General features: G+C 43.6%; 1 protein-coding gene across 1 annotated transcript; it reads left to right on the top strand.

The window, feature by feature from the left end:
* The first annotated feature begins 1,177 nt into the window (after window positions 1–1,177).
* Window positions 1,178–23,884, top strand: baz1a (bromodomain adjacent to zinc finger domain, 1A). Its single transcript, XM_048227929.1, has 29 exons — window positions 1,178–1,300; window positions 1,651–1,806; window positions 3,198–3,476; window positions 7,070–7,228; window positions 7,321–7,422; window positions 7,568–7,655; window positions 8,706–8,840; window positions 9,034–9,124; window positions 10,040–10,206; window positions 11,527–11,622; window positions 12,310–12,448; window positions 12,802–12,948; window positions 13,980–14,075; window positions 14,468–14,692; window positions 15,554–15,719; window positions 15,894–15,989; window positions 16,282–16,373; window positions 17,563–17,834; window positions 17,876–18,170; window positions 18,620–18,777; window positions 19,228–19,385; window positions 19,755–19,903; window positions 20,240–20,323; window positions 20,622–20,869; window positions 21,128–21,318; window positions 21,570–21,898; window positions 22,085–22,263; window positions 22,502–22,589; window positions 22,878–23,884. The coding sequence occupies exons 2-29, from the start codon at window positions 1,694–1,696 to the stop codon at window positions 23,048–23,050; spliced, it is 4,515 nt and encodes a 1,504-aa protein (XP_048083886.1). The 5' UTR covers window positions 1,178–1,300; window positions 1,651–1,693; the 3' UTR covers window positions 23,051–23,884.
* The last annotated feature ends 86 nt before the right edge of the window (window positions 23,885–23,970 follow it).

Genomic DNA, 23,970 nt, shown 5'->3' on the forward strand with positions numbered 1-23,970 from the left:
CTCCTTAATCAAGTCAGCCTACCCATGACATCGCTTATCAAAAATGCTAGCCTACTGCACGAAAACAAGCGTTGAACTCTTACAACACTGGCTGGCTAAGTTAAAAGATGCGTTAGGCTACATGGACGTTTCAAGCTTTTCAAAAGTGCATGTGTTTGTCGTGTCGGGGTGTTCTAGGAGGTTTTTTGAAATTCTGTCCACTTAACACACCATTTTAACGCAGCTTGAGAGGGACATAAATACTTTTAGCCTACACAACAAGCAGCTGGCTCATGTGACGTGAACATTGGCTACCCTATGCATTATCACTATATGGAGAGACATCTCACGTTAACAATGGAGAACACATAACATAGGCTATTATTTGTGCGAGTGGGTTAGCACAAACTTAGCTTTTGGTGAACGGAGATGCTGATCACTAATTCATTTCTTTCCGCAACAGCCCATGTTCTGCGTTCACTCCAGTGAGACAAGTGAAATACATGCTTTTAAAGCCCTTTCATTGCCAGGCTATTTGCTACGATATTTACCCGCTGTTTTCATGGACAGTTACAGGAATCCACGTCATTCGTTTATCGTTGCTTCAATCCTAGCCTACCCAGTTATCTCCAGAGTTTGTAAGTTTGTCAGTCAGTTTCAGCCTCTCCTCTAGCTCCTCTACACACCCTTTGGAATTTATTAAGTTTTATTACACTTTAGAAGAGAAGACAAAGGGGGCCTCTGCATGGATGTCATTGTAGAGCAGTGCGATGTGCTCAATTAGGCTAGCTCCAGAGTAGGCTATGACTGACGCCGCGAATACGGACACGGCCGTTTAATATTATTGATGATCATTATTATTATTAGGAGGCCCCTCATTGGTCGAGGCCCCTGGGCTGAAGCCCAGGTAAGCCCCTGCATAAAAGCGCCAGTGGGCACACACACACACACACATACGTGTGAATGAGAGTGATATTTAAGCAAGTGCAGTTTTTGAGTTAGCACTTTCAGGTTTATTAGCCACACCGTTACGTCTGATGCTGCTTGCTATGTAGTTTGTGAAATCCCCAGTTCCAGGCCTTTGATCCTTAACTATGCAATTTACGCAAACATAATTGGTCAAGCCCACGAGTGGCGGGATGACGAACCAGTAGAAGGATAGGCTTGTACTATGGCAAACACCGCCCCTACGCGCTTCCTCATCAGTGAACTAGAGCGGATCAAAACTTGTCGTCACGCTCAGCCCGCTTGGAGAAGTGGGGCAAACCGTGGAGTTTCGTGTTTTTTCTCTGAAGCGGATTATCTTTTCTCCATACAACTGGTAAATAGGTGAAATATCGTTTTATATCTAATTGATATAACCCCTTGGGAGATTATATTATTAACGAATAAATGATAAACCGCGAAAGTGGGTCTCTGAGCACATTTCATGTGGGCTGGATTTAGCTAGCTAACGTCACTTTTGTGTATGACTGAGTGGGACTGGGAAGCGTGTGTCACTAACAAAGGCTGGATTTCCTCTTGAAAATTCTCGTAAATTATCACTTTCATTCCGCACATTAGAGATCGCTGTCTTTCATCCATCAACATGGTTAACTGTAGTGTTTAATGACGGAATATTGTCCTTGAAATAAACACTTCTGACTTCCTTTTCCCTCCTTTTTTTGAAAGTCCCGAAGAGGACAGACCAGAGGACACGAAGTGATAAAGAAAGATGCCGCTTCTTCACAAAAAGCCGTTCATCCGACAGAAACCTCCAGTTGATCTAAAGCCAGAGGAAGAAGTTTTCCTTTGTAAAGTCACACATGAAATCTTCAGAACTTATGAGTAAGACGATATTTTCTTTATTATTGGTTGATGTAAGCTAAACTTGCTAGACACCAAATGGAAACTGTCCTGGAGAACAACAGAAGTGACAGTCGGAGATGTGACCCCCGAAACAAAGTTTCATTTATGGTTATCAACTCATTGTGTGGCACGATAAGTTTTGTTATTTATATTGCCAGTATTTAATTTAAAGTTATGAGTTTGATATCTGGCAAACATGCTTGTATAACCATATTCTCATTATCGTTGGTTGTTGTAGCAGGTGTAACACGACGTTAAGTCGCTAGCTGGTTGGCTATGGTAGCTGCGATTAAACTAGCTAGCCCAACAACTCAGAACTCAACATGAGGCCTTGAATGGCTAGTATGGAGCTATTGCTAACTCGTTAACAGATTATCGTTAAGTTAACCAATGCAAACAACTTATTTTGTAAATTTTAGAGTAACGATTTTGTGTTTCTTGTAAGAGTTTTCTGTTTCGATCTTGGATCATAACATAAGGAGCCGAGATGCAAGCTAACGTTATCAGCCCTCGCTAACCGTAACGTTGAATGTCGATTAACGAAGTTAGCTAAGCTCCGGGCAGGATGTTGTGAGAAACGTGGTAGCTTGCTAAGGCCATTGTGTCTGTGTCAGTCATACTCCATGCAAAATTAATTCGTTAGTGACGTCTGGCGAAAGTCGTGTCAGTAGTAGAGGTTTCACTGGCACAGAGTTAAGCGATATAACTAGTGGTCTTGAAAGTTTCTGTACATTACTCCTATTGACAACGAGCTGGCCGTTGATGACTTTCTAACATGTTGAACAACACACTTTGGTAGTGCTCAGCCTCTCTTCACCGACCCGAACTCAGAACCTTGATGGAGGCTGGCGTTCTCCTAAAAGCAGTTACGTTTTTCAACGTGGTCCTAAGCCTATCAGATGCCCCTGATCCAAAACAAAGGCATGTTGCTTTTCCTCATGCATCCACAGAATATGGTACAATCTCAGACGTTTTTTTTTTCTCCTCAACTTTTCTTCAAGGCCAGTTGGGATAATGACTGTGAGCCTTAAATCTATGTCGAATGTAAAGATGGTGGGAATGATTCATGAAGTGTAGGGAAGAGGTTGGTTCATGATAATTTTGTCCTGCTTCTTCCTTTGAACTAATAGATCAAAACTGAATACATTTTTAATATCTCAGAAATTGTATTAATGTACAAATTGGTTACATTCTTCAACTTTGGTTTTATACTGTTTTTTTATGTCATTTTTGTAATTTGAGCACTGAAGATTGATGCTGGGACAGTGTTTGCTCTCTAATAACACGTGATTTGAACACATCATGGTGGTCTCCCCCTTACAACTCAACCTCATTATGTTAACTCATTGATGTTTGTGTATGTCTTGCAGTGAATTCTTTGAGAGGACCATCCTGTGTAACAGCTTAGTGTGGAGCTGCGCCGTGACGGGCAAGCCTGGCCTGACCTACCAGGAGGCCCTGGACAGTGAACGGAGGGCCAGGCAGAGTCTACAGAACTTCCCCAGCAGCCTGGTGGTGCCCCTGCTGCACCTCACCGCTCTCACACACCGCACACGCCTGCATGAGGTCTGCGATGACGTCTACTCCTACGTCAAGGAGCGCTTCTTCCCGGGAGAGATGGTGGACATGGTGGCCCGCTCAGGAGCCAGGTTGGTGTGGATTGTGATGTGTGTTGGTTTGTGAGTGTGTTTGTGTTTTTAATATTTGCCCCCATTATCACAATATATGTGTTGAGGTGTATGGATGTGTCTGTCCTAAGTAGTGTGAATAAGAAAATGTGTTTGTGGAGGGTGGTCGTGTCATTTTTGTTGCTGTTATTGTTGGTGTGTGTGTTTTATTATTGATTTATGGAGTGACTGTTTTTGTATGTGTGTGTTGTGTTCATGCCATGTTGCCACCCATCAACAGTAGAAGTGCTGATTCAGTAATTTTCTCTTTAGACTTGTAATTATGTTAAAGCCATATGTCTGTTGCCTTTGCCAAAGTTGTGGGGATGTACTTTAGTTAAATGGAGGACAAAAATAACTGAAAGGAACTAAACTGTTAAGCAATTAGTATTATTCCTCAACTTCAGGTCTGTTATGGAAGAGTTCATTGTATGTATAAACAGGATAGTTTTCAAGAGTGCAATATTTGTCTGCAAATATGAGTGGAAATATTTATCTGCCTGTGTGTCATCATCTTTTTGAAGATGTATCGACTTGATATAGGCTTGGCCTACATTAATGTATCACTCACATTTCAGCAAAGCAATTATTTCTTTCATTGTACAATCAAATGTGCTCAGAATATAGTTTCCTGACTTACAGAGAGGCATTGTCTCTGGAATTGTCATTTCTTGCTGATTCTTGCAGAAATGTCTCGGCATAAAACAACAACCTCTTTGCAGTTACGTCTTGGATAAAGTGGGGCCGTTGAGCAATTTGGGGGAGAAGTGTAGAGATAGGGATGGGTGTGTCAAGTGCCTGCATGTTTCCCTGAGACAAAACTCCTGTATTCGCAAGCCAGCTACAAGCCTTGAATTGCGCATACTGGACTGGAGTTGTTCCACCTTCCACAGCTCGAACTTATCAGCCAAAGAAAGAGAGCGAGGGAGAGAAAGACAAGAGCTCCACATGTCTTAATCACCAGCCGAGGACACACAGCTGGGCGAAGACTTCCACCAAATTAATTAACAAGCGAGTCCATACCGGGACTCCCCTCCTTCCTGCCCAAAGCAGCAGATCAGAGGCAGCCATCATGAGCTGACCTTGCCATTTGGAGATAACACAAGGCTGTGGGTGGAGCCAAAGCGGGCACTCTGATTGGCCAGCCCCCAGCACAAGGAGTAGTCCCAGACATCACATCATCAGGGGCTGAACTGTGTCAGGCAGACAGCAGGCACGACTGTGCCGCAGCAGGGGAGATGGGATCGTTTTGGGGCAGTGGGGGACTGCCGGGCAGATTTGGGGTGTGTCACTCTGTGTTTGTGCGTGCCTGATTGGGGGGGGGGGGGGAGGAGACTGCCGGGCAGATTTGGGGTGTGTCACTCTGTGTTTGTGCGTGCCTGGGGGGGTGATGGAAAGCGGAGCTTCTCACGCGTTGCGTAGGTGATGGCGGCCATGCCTGCCGCACCTGAGTGCGAACAGGTGGCTGCTTTTGTGGGAGGTGATCATTAGCGATTTCACACCCCAGTGGTCAAAAGTGAGCTTTGTTCCCATTGTCTCTGGTGTCAGTTTGAGAAGGCCGTTACTTGTGGGATTCGGATACGCTCACTGTATCTATGGGATACAACAGTGTTTCTGTTTCATGGGTACTTTGGATTGTAGTAGGATACATTCAGCTAATACTATGAAAAACCCATATTATCTGGATCTCTTGTTCTAGCATGACCATGTAATAGGCTAGTATGAAAAACTTTTTTTACTGGAATTTCTATTTCAAACAAATGTGGTGATGACCGCTTTGAATCGTATCGCCACAGTGAAGTATTAAGATATAAGGTGTAAGTTATAACAGATTAAAATTGTGTTTGAAATAGGGCTGCAACATTTAATTCATTATTTGATTGTCAACTTCTAAATAAATTGCCAGTTATTTCTGTAGACCTAGTTGATAAATGGATTTGTATCATTTTTAAGATGCCTAAAATGCTCTGAATTAAGGCTCTTAAACTTGAATATTCTTCATCTTACTTCTCTATTACAGTAATCTAAATGTCTTTGGCATGTGAACAAAACAAGACATTTGAGGACATAATGTTGGGTTTTGGGAAACACTAATCAACATTTTTGATCATTTTATCAATCACAGCTAATCAATTAATAGAGAAAATAGTCAACAGATTAATCAACTATGAAAATAATCATTAGTTGAAGCCCTACTTCGAAGTGCCTCTTCTGTATGAACTTCTTTGAGTGTTGAGTTTGATGTAAATGCTTGTCCTTGGATTATTTCCAGGGCTGGTGTTTGAGATCTAACCTTGGACCTTATATCATTTGTTATGAAAACCCAGATTTTTTCCAAGACTGCTCTGCCATTATGCATTGATATGGTAGTGCTTATCAGGGCTCTACAGTGCGCCCATTTCACTCGCACATGCGAGTAAAAATAATTGCGTGCGAGTGCAAAAAAATATTTAGGCGCACTGGTGCGAATGACTTCTAGCCAAGTCAATGTTGGTCTACATTGTCGAGTACTCAAATACACCGCAACATCGCGAAACATTACTGGTGCGAACCATAAAATCACGTCGCCAATATAGCATAAAAACTACACCTCCCATCAATGTTAGCAGTTTCGCGTTGTGACTCGCTAGTTGCTTCTATAAAATTTAAGGGTGCGTTGAAAAAGCGGAAAGTTAGACTAGCCAGCCAAGATGCAGTCGAACTAATTTCTTCAATTCATCGGATATATGAGGAACAGGATGAGATTCTAAGAATGCAGTGAGAGAAGGAAAAGGTAACATGCCTTTTAGCCCAGTTGACATTGGCTGCAATATGCAAAATATAGCTGTAGCTTAACAGGCACAAAAAGTAGCCTCCCCGTAATACTCCCGTTTTTTATTCAAAAGTAGAACGCTACAGACAACTCCAGGCTTCGATGCATGCTTGTTTGTTTTACACCGAATACAAGCTGAAGTGCAAAACAAAAGTAAGCATAGGCCTACCATCTGCCTACTGCCTCCATCAGTGCAGATATTTATATTTATTTGAAATATCATTGATTAGACTTATGTTGGGTTTTGTTGAAAAGAAAATTCACGGTTTTAGTAGTAGGCTAGTATTGGGCAGTATGCAGTCAGATAGGTCACCATTGGGATATTTGGATTAGCTATAGGTGGATTCACAAATAAATAAATTGGCCTAAGGACCTACATTTGGCAGGATAGCGTACTTCATACAGGCTATATGCAAATATGGCAATGCATTATATTATTTTACATTAACAAAATGTAGAAAAATAGGACGGACTGAAAATAAAGTAGGCACTGATGTTCTTTAAAATCTTGTTTCCTGTAAATGTTGTCAGTCATTCTTAATCTTCGTAATTGCTGCATTGGCATGTTTAACTGTTAGCTGCAGTGTAAAGTTACATTATGTGTAAGTTAAGTACAGAACTGACTGTGCCCCCAGATTTTTGTCTGTGCTCCTAAATTTTTTAACTTGGGCGCACAAGTGCTCCTGGAAAAAAATGTTAGTGTAGAGCCCTGACTTATGTAACAGTATCTCAGGCCTAAAAGCCCCGTTCTGTGTCCCCATAGGCATCCCTGTCAGGTGCTGGAGGTAATTTCTCCCCATTCTAACGGTGCTCTGAATGGGCACACTCCGAACCACGTAGAGAGTGACTCCATTATCATCAGCGACAGTGATGAAGACACTACACCAGTCTCTCCCAAGACCCCGAAAACGACGCCTAATGGGTTGGTTGATATCAATAGATGAACATTTGTACAATCCATCTTTTTCCACCCCTTTTGTGTGACCATCCGTAATGATTTGTCAATCCTAAAAGCAGAAAGAAGTCTTCCCTGAACCCATCTGTGTTCAAATACAAAATTCGCCTCGTCAAAGCGGAGAATGGCGAAACCCAACTCGTCAAAGTCGCACAGCTTTGGTAAGGCCTCACAGAGTCCTCTGTATATTTCATTTGTCCTTTCCTTTTTAACATCCCGCCATTCTTTATTATATTGAATTATTATTGATGCAAATCCAGCCCTGCATGATGTTCTGTCTTGTGATTTTTTTTCTCCACTGTGTAGCCGTAAAAAGAACGTCTTCACCAGAGACCGACTGAAGCTTCTGTTGAAGCAGCACTGTGAACCCCAGAATGGAGTTGTACGGCTGAAGGTAGGTTTGACTGTTTGGCCACCCATTAACTCATTGAGTGCCAAAAACGTAATATTACGTTTTTAGCTTTTTTTTAAAAAAATGACGAAACTAGACACTCTAACACACCTTATATTTGGGAACTCTGTGATAAATGTAAATGAAATATATGACGATTGAAAACTCATGAAAACGCACAATCATTTTATCATAGCTCGGTTGCCGCTTTGGGTCCAATCAGTGACGCATGCACGTCAACTCAAAACCAGGCCATTTTCGTGGGTCTATCACTAGGTGGCAGTCTCGCCAGGTCTCGCTGATCACTTCCCGGAAAGTTTACAGGCAACACTTCATATTTCATGAAAGACGTTATATCTCCATTTCTAGAAAAAAAACAGCCATTTTGATGAAAACTAGCCACTGTTTAGCTTGGGATTTCTCAGGAACAGAGGCGTGTAGCAATACACGGTTTGCACCCACTGAGAGCTTAAAGTCTCACCATTTAAACGAGCCATTGTATGTGTTCATAGCTGTAACACAGAATTTGCTGTGGCTGTACAAAAATCATCAACAATGGTCTAGATTGCTGGCACTCTAGGACAAAGCTTCCGAAAACAGCTTGGCATTCAATGAACCTACACATTGGTATTTTTGAGTTAAGGGCCATTCACACCAAGAACGATAACTATAACACCAAAAATGATCACTCTAGCTAATATGAACGACGAAATCCACGCATAAACTATAACGACAATGACCTGAAGAACAATATTGTTGGGGATCAGTGATTTTGAGAACGATAAAAAGCTTACAGCCAATCATAATCCATCGAATTTAGCAGTCACATTCAACTACACAAGGAGAGACTTTCCTTATCACTGGTCATTATGGATGCTTTTATCGTTCTAGGTCTAGTTATAGTTGTCTTTATAGTCATCATTTCTGGTGTGAATGGCCCTTTAGGCCCAGTGCTAAGGGGGGACTTACACTTTAATTAATACAATATTGATGGCACCTGCGTGCCAGACAAAATTCATTGGCAGTTAACCTGAAATGTTGTCTTATTTGCAGGCGTCCACTGTGGCACATTATAAGTTGTCAGAACAGAATTTCTCTCAGATCTTCCCCGACGAGCCTCCAGTGTTTGTCTTCAGTCCACCTGGAAAGAGCCGGGGACGGCGTCCAAATGATGCTTCACCCGGGCAGGTGAGAACCTGGTGTTCAATTCAGTTGTTTTGGGGTCTGTTGTTTTCTGGCATAATTTGTCAAGTCAATAAATATAATAACCTGACTTCTCCAGTCTTTAGATTCAGGATTGCAATTTTTCTCCTGAGTGATTTGTTGCATCTGTCAGGAGTCTTGATGGTTTTAGATTGACTGTGGTTGTGATTACCTGCAGGTGAACTTTGCAACGGAGAGTCAGGACATGATGCGAGCAGCCGAGGAGAAGCTCAGGATCATGCAGCAGAGAGAGGAAATGGCCGGCATGGGTAGGAGCTGCTCCTTTAGAGCCTGTGTCCACCAATCGGGTCTTTTACGCCGGTGGCGGCTATTTTCTATACAAATCCTATGAAGTTCAGAGCTCACAGCGCTCCGCACCCTTGGTGGAAAAAAAGACCTCGGCGCTGACGGCGCTCAGATCGCTGACAGCCGCTGAACGGCCCTGGGTTCGTCAATGTCATTTTCTCAATGACCAATCAAAACTTTGTAACCAAGAAACAATAAACACTTGACTGAAGCGCTCTGAAAATGAGGTTGAGGGCACTATCAGTGTAAGAAACGTGATTGGTGGACACAGGCCCTTATCAACAAATGAAGGCCTCTGCAGGCATAACGGCATGTCTAGACTATTGAGTGTGCAATGCAAATATCAAAATATCATGTGCAATTCCAACTGGAGTGTAAAGGGCTGTTCACACCAGGAACAATAACTATAACAATAAAAGCATCTACACTGACCAACGATAAGGAAAGTCTCTCATATTAATGATTGTGATGGCTTCTGATTGGCTGTCAGCTTTTTATTGTTCTCAAAATACACCAATCTTGCTCCAGCGGCGAGATCACAACACATGATTGGCACGATGTCTTCACAACACACCACATTATTGGCTCAATGTATTCACAACACAGTACATGATTGGCTCAATGTATTCACATGTCAACGTTTTGCCTCGGAAGGGCTGTGATATGTGTAAACAAATTAGACAAATGCCATATTGGCGTTACAAATTAACCCCATGCATTTCTATGGAGGATTTTTTTGAGTGCTGTGTCTCCTAATTAGAAAGTCTCTGCCTCAACTCTGTTCTGAAGTCTTTGGGTTCCAGTTGCTGGAGAGATGGAAAAGTTCACTACCCAAAAACCAGGAAGTCTTTGGTTTAACTGAATGTTGTCCTCCTTAGCCCAAGAGAAGGCCAGAATGAAGAAGGAGCGAGAAGACCTGTGGGAAGCCAAGAAGAAAGAAAAGGAAGACCGTGAGAGAAAGAGGGAGGAGATCAAGAAGATAATTGAGGAAGAACGCCAGAAGAGGAAAGAGGAGAAAGAAAGAATGAAGATAGAGAAAGAGAAGGTGAAGTGTTGGCCTATTGGTGCACCAGCAGGAGAATGTTATTAGGTGTCGCCACCTCATAAAGTGGGTGGCGGCCATGTTGGAAGTATGCAAAAGAGAACGTAATGTAAACCCTATTAGAATGTCAGTTTCTGGTTTAGTATACTGGTAACTTCTGTATTAGTAATACTTTCTTTGATTAAAAAAAAATAACCCAGTCATAGGCCTACACAGTTGCCATAATAGTCTAGACAAAATAAAGATGTGCAGTTTTACAGATTATTCATTATCAAGGAGAGCAAACTTTCACATCCATGGTGTACAAAACTATTGACTAGGCTACAGGATGCCAAACTTGTAAATCTAATTGTAACATAAACCACAACTGGCTGAAATGAACACAATAAGTAGTCTATGCGTGTTTCGAAATTGTTGTTAGAGCTAATTTATCAGCATCCCGTGCTAGCCAGTGGCCACAGTGTGCCACACTTTTACTTTACTTCGCATCAACCGATGGCAACTTGCAAACTTTTCTAATAGTAAACTATGCCTTTGGCTTACAGTTGGCTATAAAGCACGTCTCCACCTGTGATGTCGATTACTTCTACTCCAGTAAGAGACAGTTTCAAATGAAAGTCTGGCAAGTCTGATTTACGTTTAGGTACCTTATGAAGACAGCTTAGTAGCCTGTGGATTGTAGCATACTGTCCACCAAATCAAGACGGCATCACAGCAACAGGCAGCATCTGTGTGTCTTGTAGGCCTATTCATTCTTATAACCAACAAATATATATAGTTGGGAAAGTATATTTAAATGATCTTCATCTATATAATGCTGCCCTATGGAGCACAGCTACCAGCAATAATATTCTATACTCCCAAGATGGCGCACATTCGGAAATTTGCGTTTATGACGTTGGTGGCGACACCTAATTGCACAAGAGAATGTGTACAGTAGTTCTAATTCTAAATGTTAAGAGCAACTTCTCAATCTACTAGAGAACTTGTATGAAATAGTTGTTCTTTACTCATGTAATGTGTGTTTTAATTGAGTAATATTATTTACATATTATTCTTTAATAGACTAATAGAAACACACCTTGTAAATGTGCATTTTACAGCTTAAAATGAGAATGTTTTATCAAATGCAGGGCTTAAAGTTCTCATGTACAGTGCCTGAATTCAGGATAGAGCCAGGCCATTTAAGATTTTAAAATAGATCATTATGCGGTGTTAAAGATTTGTAATAACGTCAGGCACAGAAAATGTTCTCAGAAATAAGCCTGTTGTGAGGCATTTGATTAGAGGCTAATTTTTGTTTTCAAACCCCTCTGGCTTCAGGAGCGAGAGAAACTGCGAGAGGAGAAGAAAAAATATGCAGAGCGTCTGAAGCTGTGGAACAAACCCAGGGAGGACATGGAGTGTGAGGACCTCAAGGTCAGAACACACACACACACAGATACACAGACAGTCAGCTGTCACAGCAAAGCAAAAGTATTGCACTAGAAAAGTTCAGACTGCCCATCATGGGGAACAACATGATGTTTTCTGCAGCCTGGACATTACACATTATTTTAAAAACAATGTCAGTCTGTAGATTGTAGTCAAGCACTTTGTACCATAGTACTAAAAACAGACTTTCCTTTTCATAATTAAATTTGTGTGTATTCTTGAGAGGTGGTTAGTATGCAAAACTAGTGTAATACATACCTTGATATCTGCATGCTGCCCTGTCAAATTTGTGTTTTAGGATGGCGTAGGAGATTAAATGGAGTATTAAGTTATTGTACTTTGCATGTATTTTCCTTATGTGCCTACATTTTTAACAATCAACTGCCATTGAATGATCAACAACATGCACTGAGAGGCCATTAATTAATTAATTAATTAATTAATTAATTAATTAATTAATTAATTAAAGACATTTAAAATTCCTACTAATAAGAATTCCTACAAATTACCGTTCAGTCATATCATGTATGGTACACAAGCAATAATGCAGCAGTGTAGTGGCATAGTTTAGTGATTATCACCTTAGGTTTGTTGGGTGAGGTCGTCTCAGCTTAAAGTGGAGGCTATGTTGAGTGAAACTGAAATATTATTTGTGCACTGATGCTCTCTCAGGAGTTGCCAGCTCCTGTCCCAGTGAAGACGCGTTTGCCAGCAGAGCTGTTCGGAGACGCCCTGATGGTGCTGGAGTTCCTGCAGGCCTTCGGGGAGCTCTTTGACCTCAAGGACGAGTTCCCAGAGGGCATCTCGCTGGGTGAGACTCGCCACTCACCTCTCTTAATCTCCACAGTACTGCCTCTGGGGAAGGGAAGAGAAACTGAGATGGCACTGTGAATATTGTCCATACGTTTGTTTTCACCGAGTTATCCCAAACCAGATGTGGCCGCAATGAGGAGAATATGGTCAGAAAAATCTACTAGGAAGTTTGGAAATTTATATGGAAAAAGTATAAAATTCTGAAATGGAAAATGTGTAGGAACCCTGTTATTAGATTGTGGTGATATGCTGTGTTTAAGGTTTGGTTTTATCTGTATGTTTGTCCTCTTATCTGTAGACAGCTCTGCATCTTGCTTCTGTTTTTATTGACCTGTGTGTGTGCTACCACAGAGATCCTGGAGGAGGCGCTGGTGGGCTGTGATCCAGAGGGCCCACTGTGCGAGCTGCTTTTCTTCTTCCTGTCGGCCATCTTCCAAGCGCTGGCAGAGGAGCAGGAGGAGGTGGCACGGGACCAAGTTGCTGAGGCCGACACCAAAGGTCAGGAGGTCATGCCAGGGCAGGGGATGACTTGCAGAACCAGGCTCATTTTACTTCCCATAGGCAGAGGAAATACTAGCCTCTGGGTTTTCTATGAAACTGACTGGGAAAGCCAGCCGCACCACCTCAGCCTCTATAGCAATAAATCTCTAAAGTTGAGACTGCCCACCATGTACCAGGACGCCAAGCCTTGTCCCACCACCCTGTTTCAGTCCTTAGGAGAGCTTATGTCAGATATAATGGGTTTTGCAAATGTTTAGATGGTAGAAGCACTTCTTTTGGGAGTGTTTCTTGAATAAGGGTGTTCCACGGCAAAAAAAAATCAAAGGCTCTAGAGAATCTCCACCTCTCTTTTTTTTTATGCAGTAGGGCTCTTTTAATGCGCTTCAAGTGTCTGCCAGGTCTTGTTTGCTTAGAGTATCAGACTTGGTTTTGCACTGAAGTAGCTTCCTGTAACTTTCCACAACTTCCAGTCACATTCCACCCAGGTGGTAGGAAAGAAATTGAAAGAATGACTTCACGTTCTCAGTATGACTCAGTGTGACTCAGTCATGACGTACAGCCTGCTAGTGTTTACACATTCCATAGGCCCTTGTTTCCCTCAGGTCTCATCAGTGAGTGAAATTTATGACTTGAGGCATATTTATCTGTGTGTTGAAAAATGAACCATCCTCCTCTTTTGAGTTGCGCAGCCTGGGAATAGTTTGAGATTGAGGTACACTGGCTTAAGTGGTGTTTTAGTGTTTGTACATTTTGTCATTTATTCCTTTTAGTATTGGCTAGCATATTTTATTACAGATCATATTGATGTATGTATATATAATGTATGGTCTGTCGATCTGTCATAACTAAGAGATGTCTGTCCATGAAGCAGAAAAATTATATAAATATACATTTTGAAGCAGCGGAGGCCATACTGTACATACATGTTGCCTCCATTAAGTGCAAGAGTGTTTTAAACTAACAGCTAATTCTTATAAATTAATAAATAAATAATCAGAAGTATTAAAGTTCTGTGTGTTTGGTTGCAGATTTGAGCGAGGCCCTGGACGATGACGCAGACCCCACGCAGTCGGCCATCACTGCAGTGGCTGCCCTGGCTGCGGCCTGGCCTCAGCTTCACCAGGGTAAGACGTGTGACGCGTCAAGTGTTTGTGAGGCTAATAGGCTAATTTTCTTGTGAAGGAAAATGCCATCCGAGGGGCCGAAAATGGACCTGGCTGAGAATAGAAGTCGTCGCAACAGAGTGTCTGTGCACAGCTGCCGTTGTTTTCATCTTTCTCTCTTCCTCTCTGTTTACCCTCCTTTTCTTCACCCCACTCTCAACGTCCTGTTTTCCTTTTTGATTTGTTCATTTCCCTGTGTTGCATGTTTCTCTACCGTGCTCCTTCTCTGTCCCCCTCTGCCCCCCCTACTTCCTCTCAGTTCTTCCTTACTCTGTCCATTCTCTGATCTATCTCTCTTTCTTTCTATTCTTTCTTCCCATCGTCCCTCTCCCCCCCCCCCCCCCCCACCCCAGGCTGCAGTCTGAAGCAGTTAGATCTGGACAGCTGCACCCTGACGGAGATCCTCCGCCTCCACATCCTGGCCTCGGGGGCCGACTGCAGCTCCACCAACGCCAAGTTCCGCTACCAGAAGCAGGGCGGCTTCGCCTCCACCGACGACCCCTGCGTGGAACTGCGTCTCTCCAACCCAGGCCTGGTCAAGCGGCTGGCCTGCACCGCCGTCTACGACCTGCTGCCCGGTAAGCCTGGAGCCAGTGCTGAGCGGTCATCCTTGGGTTAGGGGGCCGGAGGGTTCAACTTTGGCCTGCTCCGAACACCAGACTGAACTTTTACCTTTGGAAATGAGCCCATGTTCTCAAAAAGAATTAGCAATGCACCATATTGAATTTCTGCTGATACTTTCGGCAACTAATTTTGGCCGATGGCAGATACCGATATACAAATCTTTTTTATTTGCTATGATGCTGCTTCTGAAACCCTACAGGACCTCGTAGATAGGTGCTGTTACTGGGTGTACAGTACTGATGATATTGTGCATCCCTAACAAGAATAGTAATTTTGAGAATTATACTTCTCTCCAATTAAACACCCGACTATTAAAGTGAGGACATTGTTTCACATTTTGAGTCCATTGTGATGTATCAGCCTCATTGCAATCTAGTAAAATTCCACAAGCCCCCCTTGTGGTCAGCTTGTAGTAAATTAATGGTTCAATAACTGAATGTTATGCGTTGCCTTTCCAACTACTCACTTTATATCAAAGGCATTTATTTTTGCAAGATGTTCCTCAATTTAGTTTGTCAAGTAATCTAGTATGGGGCTCAGCTGGCCAGAGCAGAGCTTCCCTAAGGCCTACTGGTAGTGTTTCTTTGCTTTAATAATGGCGGTCTGCTTCATGCCCCACTCTCACCGTCATGCAATCACTAATCCATAAACAATCAGATCACCCAGTCCTCTTGCATCAAATAGATTGATTATATTATGGTTTTGGCTCACTACATGAGTCACAGACTCAATGGCTCTACAGTAAATGGCCTGAGGCAGGGACACTTGCATATATTTAATCAGTGAAGGTCCTAAAGTGTGTGTGTGTATTGCAGGTGAGAAGTTGAGGATCCTTCACGCTCTGTGTGGGAAGCTGCTGACGCTGGTGTCCACGCGGGACTTCATTGAGGACAGTGCAGATGAGCAGCGGCAGGCCAAGCAAGAACTGCGCGAGCTCAAGGCTGAGCAGCACCGCAGGGAGAGAGAGGAGGCCGCTGAGAGGTATGTATAGTGTACACACACACCTCGGCTGGAGTGGCAGAACAGGGCTGTAGTAAATGGCAAACATCACATAATTGCACACACTCATATCACAAACAGATGTATTAACTAATATTTACTCCATGTAAACATGAACTTGTGGGATTAAAATTGTTATATGGCGGCTGTTCTCAGAGTTCGCAAGCGCAAGGAGGAGAAACTGAAGGAGCAAGAACTGAAACTGAGGGAGAAGCTGAAGGAGGAGGCCAAGAACGGAACACAGGCTGCTGGGTACGACTCTCTGCGCTCTGCTAACTCTGTCTGGCCCTCTAGCCTAAAGTTGGCTGCTGGCGTTCTGTCTTTTAGTGGAAATTTTCATTCATCAAGTTCTCTATTATTCTAGAACTTGGCTTAATCCATGTCTTAGGAAACTGATCCACAAAGCTGAGTGCTAGTACTCTCCCAGAGCACAAAGATGGAATATGTGTAGTGAATCACACTATTAATACCATATGACTGCACAACAAAGACCATTTTTGTCCATGCACAGTGTTTGATTGTTTTGTTGTTGTTTGTGTTGCAGAGAGGAGCTGGACACGAGCACAGAGAGTCAGGAAGCGCAGGGGAACACTGAGGATGAGGAGGAGCCAACCCCCAACAGCAAGGCCAAGAAAGGTAACTGGCCATCACCCCACCCTCCAACCTCTGTGTGTCATTCCCTCATCCCTTATCCTCTGTTCAACTAGTATCTGACTTAAACACTAGTCCTTACCTTTTATAGACATACACCTCTGAACTTGGATCTCTGAGAGGGTCTACTGCAGCATTTGGTCAAGGTACACTGAGGTGTCAGGTATAGACCTCAGTGAGTTCCAGTGCTGGTAGACTGACTGAGCCGATGATATACTCCGGTGTCACAACACAAGGTTGCGTTTGTGAACACGCCCCTCTTTATGGCTTCAAGTAGTTGCCCTTTGTTCAGTAGAGACTGTGTGTGTGTGTGTTTTTGTGTGTTTAACTGCAACAAGCAGACATTGATTGGCCAAGGGAAAAACAAAAATAAGAAGAGTGGAAAAAGGTTCTGTTTTCTGTTCACTGCATATGTAAAGCTGGCGATTTGGCTCATATCTGCACTTGAGTGATGACTCCTAAGTAACAGAACCACTTCACCCGATTAATCACATTTTTCACATCAAATGTTTTTATTTACTAAATGTAAACTCAAAGCACCACTAGTGATTTGTCAGTGACTTAAAATAAAAAAATACACACCTAACATTTGCCTCAAGTACCTTGGAAGTTAAGTGTGTGTGTGGTGTGTGTGGTTTTATCCAGGAGCTCTGCACTGTTTCAGACATGTAGTCTTGCACTGATAAAACAAACCTTTTATGGGTGACTACTGGCAAGAGTTTAAGTGGATAATTGTAGAATTTTCTTTTTTGAAGGAGGTACGCCTTGGACATAAAACCACGATATAGAAATAACCTCCGTAAAGAACCCTTTAGCTGTTGCCACTTAATGGCCTCAGACGTCTGGCCTCAGGTGGAGGTCACACTGCAACTGCCAGTGAAAAATGTAATACAAAATCAGACTGCAAAGGCATTTCATTTGTGCTTCACAATGATCAATGGTCTTTCTATGAATTTGGACTTCCCATAATGTTTAGACCCTGATGCATTTAGTTAGAGTGCCTGTAATGTCATGATTAAGTGTTCTGGGGTTCTGCCAAATATTGAATATTGTGCTCTGCTCCAAGCTTGCTAGCAGGATGGAAGCAAACCTACCATTGCAGCTTGTCTGTGTGATTGCTGCCTAACAGTTCTGGTCTCGCCTCTGGTCTGTCCCTCCCTCTCCCCTCTCCCAGGTAAAGGCTCCAAGGAGAAGGCGGCAGAGGTGCGTGAGAAGGAGTCTCTGACACCGGAGGAGCTTCAGCAGCAGCAGCAGCGCGAGCGCGAGCTCCTGGAGCGCATCCAGAAGGCGGCCGCCTGCACCTACATCCTGCCGCTGGGCCGCGACCGCTACTACCGCCGCTACTGGCTCTTCCCCGCAACCGGGGCGCTCTTCGTGGAGGACGACTTCTTCGGCGTCACCGAGGACATGCTGCTGCCCCAGAAGCCGGAGCCCGAGACCCAGGAGGCTCCCAAAAACAACAACAACAACAAGAGCAGGAGCAGCAGCAGCAGCCCCAAGAGGAGAAGATGGAAACGGACGAGGTGAAGACTAAGGGCGAGGAGGGTGAGGCCAAAGCCCCCAAGGAGGAGGCCGAGGCTGTGACCCACCGCTGCGGGCCCCCTGTGAACCGGCCCAACCAGTGGGCCTTCTACAGCTCGATGGCAGAGGTGGAGGAGCTGCTGGAGGCGCTGAACCCGCGCGGCCACCGGGAGAACAGCCTGAAGGAGGCACTGCAGCAGGAGAAGGAGCGCATCGCCCAGCTGCTGGACGGCACCACGGGCCAACGCCTCAACTACACAGGTGAGAACAACAGGAAGGAATACATGTATGTTCTTTATGCAGTTTGAGTGTCCCTTGTTAGGATCTGGAAGTCCAACATGTAGCACTAAGAAGATTAAAGCTCAGATCATACACATGGAGTAATGCTTTTGATTGTACAAATCACAATCAGTAGGCAGTGATTTTATAGAGCTGTTGACTGTTATTCCTACAGTAACCCAAGTATTTTATTGGCAAATATATATCTTTCAGTGGTGCGAGTTTGGGTTGCGACACTGTGATATTTATGAGCCATGATCAATCTCAACCCACAGGTTCACTGTAGCGACATTTATCATAATCATCATAATATACAGTTTGTTTAACTATCGAGATTTATCTAAGTTTTGATGCGTTGCTGAGATGTTGGTTGATGAATCAGCCTTGCTTACGTTGTTAGGAGGGGCCTTTATGATTGTATTGCCTTTCAGATAAGACTGACGGAAAAGCTGTCTCAACGAAGGTCAAGAGCAACTCTGCCCCCTCAGAGAGCTCGGCCCCTGCTGAACGTCACATGGAGAACCGTCTCCGTGACCTGCTGCTGGACATTGAGGACCGCATCTACCAGGGCACACTAGGAGCCGTTAAGGTACAGACTGTGTTCCATCGCTTTTGCTGTGTGGGTGCAAAAAGAGATGGAAACCGCTTTGCAAACATGAAAAATAAAGGAAGCTATGTCCCTTTTTAAATACATAATACATATTGTTCTAAAGATTAGGGCCCAGTCGAGAGTAGTTAAATGAATTTCCATCAACCACCAACACTTAAGTTAAATGAATCTCATGTGACTGCTAGAGTCAGATAACTTTTAATTGGCCAAGTGCAGTAGGTGTGTGTTTCACAACATTGTGTAATGACTCCTTGCCGTGTAATGAAAACCTCAGACATGCGCAAGTAAGGGTGCAATGAAATAAACATGTCTGTTTTGAGTGAAAAAAGAAAGAAATCTGCAGTCCTCCAGTTAACTTTGTTGTGTTTTTTGTTTATCTGGGGGTGTGTTTGACCTGGGGGTTTGTTGTGTTGCCCCCGGCCTGAGCAGGTGATGGAGAGGAGTGCCTGGAGGGAAGCCCTGGAGAGTGGCAACTACGAGCTGCTGGCCTCGGAGCCCCGGGAGAACGGCTCGGACAAGAGTGAAAACGGAGACGTGGAGGCCATGGAGCTGGACGACCCACACATGAGAGTCAGCGCTAAAGACCGGTATGAGCACCACAGTCTATCCCCACATCCATCAGTCTGTCACACCTCCGCAGCACCATGAGTTTCTTTTCAATTGAATGACCATGACCTGAGTGAACTGTTCATATTTCAGTTTATAACATTCATATGTAGTGGTAATTCAATAGTACAGACTTGATGTTGTCTTGTAGTGTACTGAAGCATTCTTTGTTTTACATGGTAAACACATGAATTCCCTAATTTCATCTGCTGGAATTGGCGACCACTGCTGAATTAGTCAGCCAAACCTCCGTTGAAAATAAATGGTCAGAGTTCTATTGGATTCTGTTGTGTTGTATTTTGACCTGATCATACCACTGATGGTCTGATTATCCTGGCCTCTCCCCCCAGACTCCAGGAGCTGAAGGCGGAGACCCTCAGCACAGCCTCCACCAGCGCCAGCACCCCGCAGCCCGTCAATAACACCGTGCACTATCTGGCCCAGGCTCTGGCGCAGATCTTGCAGGGCATCGAGCGCAAGTTCCTCAAGGCCCCGCTGGGTAAGACAGGCACCTTAGGCCTACACCTGTCACTGCATAGTGCTGAAAAGTGCAAACCTGTGATCCTGTAGTGTCTCTTTCTTCCCCTACTGTCATGCTCCTCCGGTTTTATAATCCTGTTATTGGAGGGGAAGCATGGCGATGCCCCCTATTATGGAAGATTTGCTTCATAGCGGTTTTATAGTTCTGTGGAGACACAATGGGGAGGCTGGCAAAGGCTACGGCATAATTGGATTTTGACCCTAACGAGGAGCTTTAGGAGCAGCTGAGAGCGTTTGGCATCCTATCTGACTGCTTTCTCTCTCCCTCTCCCTCTCCCTCTCCCTCTCTCGACAGGCGATGATGACTCGAAAAAGGACCAAAAGGATAAAAAGAAAAAGGACAAGAAGAAAGATGACGATCAGTCGAGTGAGAAGGATGGTACGTACACAGAAGTCTTTGTTTGGGGACAGCATCTGGGCAGCATCTCTCTGTGCAGGAGAAAAAGAATGATCTTGCATCTGAATAATTCATGTGTTGGCAAAACTCCTAAAAATAGGTTGTGCTCAAGAGCTGTGCTGAGCATGAATCTGCAATCTGCAGTGCTGCTTTCAATGCAGCTGAAGGAACATCTGTGTCAACACTCAGTGATGGGGAAAACACTTATCTTTTTTCTCTCTCTCTCTCTCTTTCTCTTTCTTTCTCTCTCTCTCTCTCTCTCTCCCTCCTCTGTGTTTAGATGGCAGTGATTGCGGCCGTCAGGTGAAGACCATTCAGGAGCGGTGGCGAGAGTCGCTGCTGGCCTGCTCCAGCCTCTCACAGGTGTTCCTGCACCTGTCCACCCTGGAGCGCAGCGTGGTCTGGGCCAAGTCACTGCTCAACGCACGCTGCAAGGTGTGCCGGCGCAAGGGCGACGCCGAGAACATGCTGCTGTGCGACGGCTGCGACCGCGGCCACCACATCCACTGCGTCCGTCCCAAGCTCAAGGTGTGGGCTCTTACTTTAAAGGAAACATCTGAACGTTTGTCTCCCTCAAAAATATCAAATTGGCATCATCTTGCACTGAACTTGACTCAACTGCATGTTGATTTCAAAAAGCTCATCAGATTCCTTTTATAATCCAATCCAAATTTCACTGCGCATTTTCAAATTCGTTTCCAGTTGATGGGTTCTGAAGCCTCTTTTAGCCACGTACATGCCCATGTACATACCTAAAGCCCTGCTTTGTCGTTTGTTCTCATCTAGGCCGTTCCCTCAGAGGACTGGTTCTGTCCCGAATGCCGTCCCAAACAGCGCTCCCACCGCATCAACTCCCGCCAACGCTCCTCCATTGACTCCGAAGAGAAGGTGGAGGAGGAAGAGGAATCTGAAGATGAGGAGGAGGAGTCTGAGGAGGAGGAGGAAGAATCTGAGGAAGAGGAATCTGAGGAGGAGATGTATGTTATTTATCATCAAATCAGTCACAGTTCCCTGTGCACTCTACTTGCATTATGTATGGCAAATGTATGCATATCTGCTGCTTTCTCCATTCTAGGAATTTTGTGGACTGTAGCAATGTTTAGGAACTGAGAGTTGACTACTTTATCAACTCATATCAAGTAGTAATCTTCCTCTGGCTACATTCACAACGTTTCATACATTGTGGGTTAAGACATGTATTTTTACAAGTTCAAACCTCTCTCTGTAGTGCTCCCAAGAAGAATGCCGTCAAACTCCCTGTCGCCACAAAAGGGAGCCGATCATCGGGGCGATCTACGGCCAAGCAGAACGACTCTGTGCATTCCACTCCCCGTAGCCAGCAAAGCACCCCGAAACAGAACGCCTCGGCTGGGAAAGGGGCCGCCAAGGGGTCGGGGAAGAAAGCCACCCCAGTGTCCAACGGCAGGCCCCCTCCCCGGCCGGGCAGTCGCACCAGCTCCCGCCTGAGCCAGGAGATCCTGACCACCAACGGCCCCTCCAGTAAAACCAGCAGCCCTGCCCCTGTCCAGGTGGAGGCCAAAAAAAGACCTGCAACAGGTGCCTGGCCTTTGTAAAAGTGGCATCACAATGCCTGACATCAAAATGATCATTGTTAACTTTTTTTTAAATTATGTAAAAATAATTCCGTTTTCATCTCTTCCCACTTTATCCCATCTGTCTTTACTCTTACAGTCTTCAATTGTTTTCTTTTTTAACCCTCTTTTTTTTTTTTTGCCCCTTCAGAGGTGTCCCCTAAAACAAAAGTGGTGTTGACTCCATCGTCGACATCCTCCTCATCCAGTCGCCGCAGCTCCGGCAGAAACCTGGGGGTCCATGAGCTGTCTGCCTGTGAGCAGCTGACGGTGGACCTGGTCAGGCATGAGGACAGCTGGCCCTTTAAAAAGCTAGTGTCCAGGACACAGGTAAAGCATACAGATCCTCTGGTTAGCGTTTTAACCAGTGTCATACGGGAACCACTCCCATGATGGAAGACATTTAACCACTCCCATGATGGAAGACATTGACTATGTTTGCATTTAAATGTATACTACTACCACTTCTGACTACTGCTACCACTGTAGTCCAGTCCAGACCATAGTTCTGCTAATTGTCCTGTTAAGTTGAAAAGAATTCACTTTGTTTTTTTGTTTTATTTTGCAGGTGCCAGACTACTATGACATAATCAAAAAACCAATTGCTTTGAGCATAATCAGGGAGAAAGTCAACAACTGTGAATATAAAACTGCTTGTAAGTGTTTTATATATATATATATATATATATATATATATATATATATATATATATATATATATATATATATATATATATATATATATATATATATATATATATATGAATGGTCACACATTGTTTAGTAAACAAATACAGCTTAACCCTTCCTGTAATTCAATTTCAGTGTAACACTGGAATCCTATTTAATTTGTTTAGGGCAGTTAGTCTCTAAGATCGTTTAATTTAGCATCACATGTTCATCTTAACAGGCTCTTATGTAAGTTTGCTCTTGTCCCTGAACAGCGGAGTACATTGAGGATGTGGAGTTGATGTTCACCAACTGCTTGGAGTACAACCCCCGCACCACCAACGAGGCCAAAGCCGGCATGAGACTCCAGGCCTTTTTCCACACCGAACTCCAGAAGCTGGGCCTGGGCGACCGGATCCCGCCTCCGCCCAAACGACCCAGAGTGTAGAGGAAAGCAAAATAAACCTCATGTCTAGGTGTTCCGATCAGGTTTTTTTCCCCTTCTTTTTGTTTTCCTTCTTTTCCACCACTGAGATACGCTCGTCTCTTTCACTCTCACTAAAGTAACAGACTGCTGAGCATTCACACCAGATGTTGGTGGAACAATTCCCAAAACAGAAGAAATGTAAATATCATTCCATTTCTGAGACATAGAGGACAAGGGGGAGGAGACGGGGAGATGAACCCTGTGCTGTGAAAAAAAATATTTGCACTGTGTTGAAGTCCTCTCCATTCACACACTCAGGACAAAAAGCACTGTGATTTGATATTTTTTTTACGGTGCATGTATATTTTTTTACCTAAGCTGCATTTCTAGACTACTGTTTTTTTTTTTTCTCTCTGTATATATATACTTTTTCTTTTACTTCAGTCATTACAACATTATCGTTAATAAATTAAGTATTGCAGCTGGAAGCAACAGACATTGTTTTGTTTCATAGTAGTAAGTTGTGAAACGTTATTGAATCAACCATTATTGGTCCCTATTACCCTGCTGAACACTACATAGGAACCAAAATGTGCTCTTCCAAATTTCTTTCTTGTACTTCTCCTTTTGTATCAATTGGTTATTTATTTAGGATTTAATTTTGAATTCGAATACTTGCTTTATTTATAAGAATGTTTTTATAGGATGTGTTTGCGAACCTTTTGTAAAGTATAACCAGAAGTGGTTTTCAGTTGAAACAAAGTTACAAAGGGTTGTAAAGTACGTTGTTTTCCTGTCATGTTACTGCTTATCGTGTACATTTTTCTGTATGTAAAATAAATGCATTTTGTTAAATGTTTGGATTGTGGGGTTCATTTAATGTGCCTACCTGTGCTTGCACATTTTGATTCGATGTTAATATAAAGATTAACAACTCCCGT

This window comes from Alosa alosa, chromosome 19, assembly GCF_017589495.1.
Source record: "Alosa alosa isolate M-15738 ecotype Scorff River chromosome 19, AALO_Geno_1.1, whole genome shotgun sequence".
NCBI lineage: Eukaryota > Metazoa > Chordata > Actinopteri > Clupeiformes > Clupeidae > Alosa > Alosa alosa.

What these genes read in the sequence shown, in the direction of transcription:
- baz1a (XM_048227929.1), top strand. Translation starts at nt 1,694, where the DNA reads ATGCCGCTTCTTCACAAAAAGCCGTTCATCCGACAGAAACCTCCAGTT. An exon ending in CTGGCCTCAGCTTCACCAGG is followed by an intron (nt 14,076 to 14,467) that starts GTAAGACGTGTG and finishes CCCCCACCCCAG; the next exon opens with GCTGCAGTCTGAAGCAGTTA. An exon ending in TCAGTCGAGTGAGAAGGATG is followed by an intron (nt 20,324 to 20,621) that starts GTACGTACACAG and finishes CTCTGTGTTTAG; the next exon opens with ATGGCAGTGATTGCGGCCGT.